This window comes from Echinops telfairi, unplaced genomic scaffold (genome assembly GCF_000313985.2).
Source record: "Echinops telfairi isolate 266 unplaced genomic scaffold, ASM31398v2 ScPeMD7_8;HRSCAF=38, whole genome shotgun sequence".
NCBI classification, from domain to species: Eukaryota; Metazoa; Chordata; class Mammalia; order Afrosoricida; family Tenrecidae; genus Echinops; species Echinops telfairi.
In genome coordinates this window covers 9,320,153-9,324,300 of record NW_022103905.1, presented here as the reverse complement: position 1 = coordinate 9,324,300, position 4,148 = coordinate 9,320,153, and the positions used below count along the sequence as shown (strand labels likewise).

Below are 4,148 nucleotides of genomic sequence, written 5' to 3'. Positions count from 1 at the left end.
CCTACCCCCTCCCGTCCTGATCTTGCCCCTTCAGACATCTTTTTGTCCCCCAAACTTAAAGAACATGGAACAGGAACACGGTCCGGGTCCCTCGAGAGTGGACTGTAAAGGTCAGGGTGCAGGCTGCTTTGGGGAAGGTCCGAGAGATGGAAACGCTGCCTTTGGAGTGGATCGCCCAGATGGAAACCCCTCCTCACATTTTGATCTTTTTGTTTAAGAAAGGTTTCTGTGGTTTTATAATAATGCTTCCTGGCTTATCCCATTTCTCTGGTCTTTTCTTCATAGCTAACTGTTCCATTGCTGTGACCAGAGCGAGGTGCTGTGGGAGATACTGTGCCTGCGCTCAGGCAGCTTGACCCTCCTTGGAAAGATAAGTCTAGGAGTCAAGCTGGCTGATGAGTTTCCACTCACATGCCAACTGTGTTAGTCTTGGTAGACTAGATAAACAAATCCAGAGGCACTCATGTGTGTAAGAAAGAGCTCTTTATATAAAAGAGTGATTGTATATTAATAAAACACCCCAGCCCAGTCCAGATCAAGTCCATAAGTCCGATATTAGCCCATATGTCCGATACCAGTCTATAAATTCCTCTTCACACTCACGCAACACATGCAATGGAAGATCACAGGCCAGTGGGGGGAAAGTCTTGTGGATCCAGTGGCAGTGGAAGCAGCTCAGCATTGGCACAGGTCCCTGGGTCCATCAGCGTAGCTCCATGTGACTTGTCAACAGGACTGTGTAGCAGGGAGATAAGCAGAGCAAGTATCTGGCCTCCAGTGAGCTATTTATCTCCATGGCACCTCCAAATGAGGTCATCACGCTGCAACTTGATTGACAGGCTAGACTCCACCCCTTCATTGATAGGAGATTATGTAACTGCCACACCAACTCTAGCCAGTTGTTGGCTCCATGCAGTATTGAATCAAATCTAAAATGCTTTGCCACATGCACAGAGCCACACCGCCCTGCCAGCTGCGCTCTGTGGACCCCACTCTCAGCTGCCCGTGGCCCCAGCAGCCATGGTGGGCTGTGTCCAACAGAGCACCCCTGGCAAGAGGAGAAAGCACCTCAGAAGATAAGATCACGAGGCTCAGTTTACAGGCATTGTGTAAACTTGCTGTTGTTGGTGTTTTGTGTTTCTGTTTTTCATTTTCCCTGTCAGGTACTGTGTGTATGGTGGTTGCGGATGTGTGTTTTACTGTATTGGGAACTTTCCATTTTATTCAAGAAATCCGTACCATGTTTTAAAAGCCCTTGAGTAAAGAAGACATTTTTATAATCCAAAATAATAATAATAAAATGCCACCAGTTGTAAATGCCATTATGTTCTATGTTCTTAAAGCAAGAAGGGAGCCCTGGTGGCATAGTGGTTACATATTGGGCTGCAATCCACAAGGTCAGCAGTTGAAAACCCACTTCCCGGGACAGAGATGGGACTCTACTCCTCTAAACAGTCACAGTCTCAGACATGGACAGGGGTCATTCTACCCTGTCCTACGGGGTCGCTATGAGTCGACATTGTCTCGGTGGCAGTGAGGGAAAGAAAGGAGTCTCTGAGTGGTGCATACACTTAATGCACTCATTTCTGAGGCCCACTGCCCTGTACCACCTCCTGTAGTTCAGGTCCACCCACACGCACTTTGGAAGAAAGATCTATTTCTGAGAAATCGGCATTGAAAACCCTGGCGCACTCTGCAGGGGCCCTGTGAGCTGAAGTAGCCTCAAGAGCAACTGATGAAGAAGAAATTTTTTAAAAAACAAAGCTTTCCATCAAGTTAAGCACTACTGCTTTTTTTTTTTTTATTCCTTAGAATTTTATTTGGTAGTTGCTGGAAGAGCTGTTCTAGGTGCATCTGGATATAGTTTTGTTCTGCTTTGTTTTCACCTACTGCTCTCATTCATTCATAGAGAGGAAAATAAGCAGCAAAATAAAATGTTTCCTTACGGCTTCTTTCCATTCAGAGCCCGACTCTTCTGAGACATTCGCTGCTTGAAGTCACTGGCGGGTCTTCCACGTGGTGCCGTCTCTGGGTCACCAGGAGCTCTGACGAGGAGATGCGTTAGCATTGCTTCTGGGCTTTTCTCCCATCGCACCTACACCTGTGCTCTAAATTGATGTGCACCCAGGTTACTAGTGCTGTAGCGCAGCTGCTACCTGGCAACAAGGATTGTAAGACACGGTCCAGTTTCCAATGTGTCCAAGTGAAAGCATACGTAAGACTTCCACGACTCAGTCCAAAGGCCGCCATGATCAAGACCCGTGTCTGCTAAGGGGATGGGGCTTGGTATGGGGCTTCCTTCTTGCCAAGAAGCAATCCCTTCTCCTGTGTACTTTACAAAGCTGCGTTATTTTGAATGTGATGGCAGTTGTAAAGTTAGTAGAGTCAGGAAGGCCTTGTGGGTCTGAAACAGTGGGACTTGGCTTGAATAAGAAGAAGGCACTTCTCCCTCCAGCAGAGAGAGGAGCTTAGAGCTTAGGAGTTTAGAAGGTTCAGAAATGGAAACTGGGGTGGCGAGGATTCTAGGGTGGGGTTTGTAGGATATAAAGGCATTACATTTGTGCTCGATGAACATATGCTCAAGTTTGGGTTTCGTTTCCTGAACCATTATAAGGGGTTCTCACATTTCTACAACTCTTTCTTTCCTTGCCGTAGGTCCCGATGTGTTTAGTTCCAAAAGCCTTGCCCTTCAAGCCCAGAAGAAGATTTTGAGCAAATTAGCGAGCAAGACTGTGGCCAACATGCTGATTGACGACACTAGCAGCGAGATCTTCGATGAGCTCTATAAAGTCACCAAAGAGCACACCCGCAACAAGAAGGAAGCCCACAAGATCATGAAAGACTTAATCAAGGTGGCGATCAAAATCGGGATCCTCTACCGAAACAACCAGTTCAGCCCGGAGGAGATGGTGATCGTGGAGAAGTTCAGGAAGAAGCTGAACCAGACCGCCATGACCATGGTCAGCTTCTATGAGGTGGACTATACCTTTGATAAGAACGTGCTCTCCAAGCTTCTGCATGAGTGCAAGGACCTGGTGCACGAACTGGTGCAGCGACACCTGACGCCCAGGACCCATGGGCGTATCAACCACGTCTTCAATCACTTTGCCGACACGGAGTTCCTCACCACCCTCTATCGCCTGGATGGGGACTCTAGGCCCAGCCTCAAGAGGATTTGCGAGGGGATCAATAAATTAATAGACGAGAAAGTCCTGTGAATGCCTCCCCACCCCACCACAACCCCCGCTAGACTTGGCTGCTTGCAGGTTACAGTGCAGCACCCTCTGTGGTTTGAGTGCGAGTCAAGATACAAGAAGAGACCCTTGTGGAAGATGCTGATGTTCTGTCCTCTGCATCCCTCTGATGCTGAGCTGTGAGCAGGTGTGTGTGTCCCCTGAGCTCGCTGAGGAGGTCCGTGTTTCGCATCCTCTTTATTTGCAAGCTCGATGGACGCTTCATGTACTGTGAGCACGAAGGCTGCACTGCACACCCTGAAGTCAGTTCACCAGCTCAGCCTGCACAGTAGGAAGATCTCTGGGCCAGTAGTTGAGACCTCCACCAGTGACAACCCTGTCCTCTGGACCCTGGAATGGAGATGCCTGCCCCCAGCCCCCCACCCCCACCCCCACACACACAGACCTCCCAAGGCTGTTGTGAGGAGCACATAAGAGTGTGTGTACTCATGCCTTTCAAAATTCTTAATGTGAGGTCTTACTGTGTTCTCTTCTGAGTGTGAGAGGGGGAAACCTACCTCTTGGCTATTATGCAGCAGAGAAGAAAAAGAACAATAGTATCCGATGAGCTTGGTTTGCCCATCTGTCTCTGAATGTTCTATTTCAAACAAAATCACGTGGACCATCCCAAGAAGTGGAAAAGTTGCAAACTGGGAAAATGGTTTTCAAGAGCCCTTCCCCACCCCCACACCCCCGTCCCCCTGCCCTTCGTGGGTCTTAGAGGTACAGGATTATGATTCTGCTGAGGGAGGTTTCCCATAGGGACGCCAGGGGAGGGAGGAGAGTGTGTCCCCCATAACACAGAAGCAGAAATGCCCCGTGCCTGGCGCAAGACACAAACGCAGCCACCCACCTCACCCACACACACATACACTGTCTCAGAAGCACTGTGCACAAGGCAGAAGAAAGGTTGCT

General features: G+C 48.9%; 1 protein-coding gene across 1 annotated transcript; it reads left to right on the top strand.

Annotated features, from left to right (window-relative positions):
• Positions 1–2,656: 2,656 nt before the first annotated feature.
• Positions 2,657–3,638, top strand: TNFAIP8L3 (TNF alpha induced protein 8 like 3). Its single transcript, XM_013006374.3, has one exon. The coding sequence runs from the start codon at positions 2,742–2,744 to the stop codon at positions 3,216–3,218; it is 477 nt and encodes a 158-aa protein (XP_012861828.3). The 5' UTR covers positions 2,657–2,741; the 3' UTR covers positions 3,219–3,638.
• The last annotated feature ends 510 nt before the right edge of the window (positions 3,639–4,148 follow it).

Bases quoted from the DNA above. Each gene is read 5' to 3' on its own strand.
- TNFAIP8L3 (XM_013006374.3), top strand. From the start codon at position 2,742: ATGCTGATTGACGACACTAGCAGCGAGATCTTCGATGAGCTCTATAAA.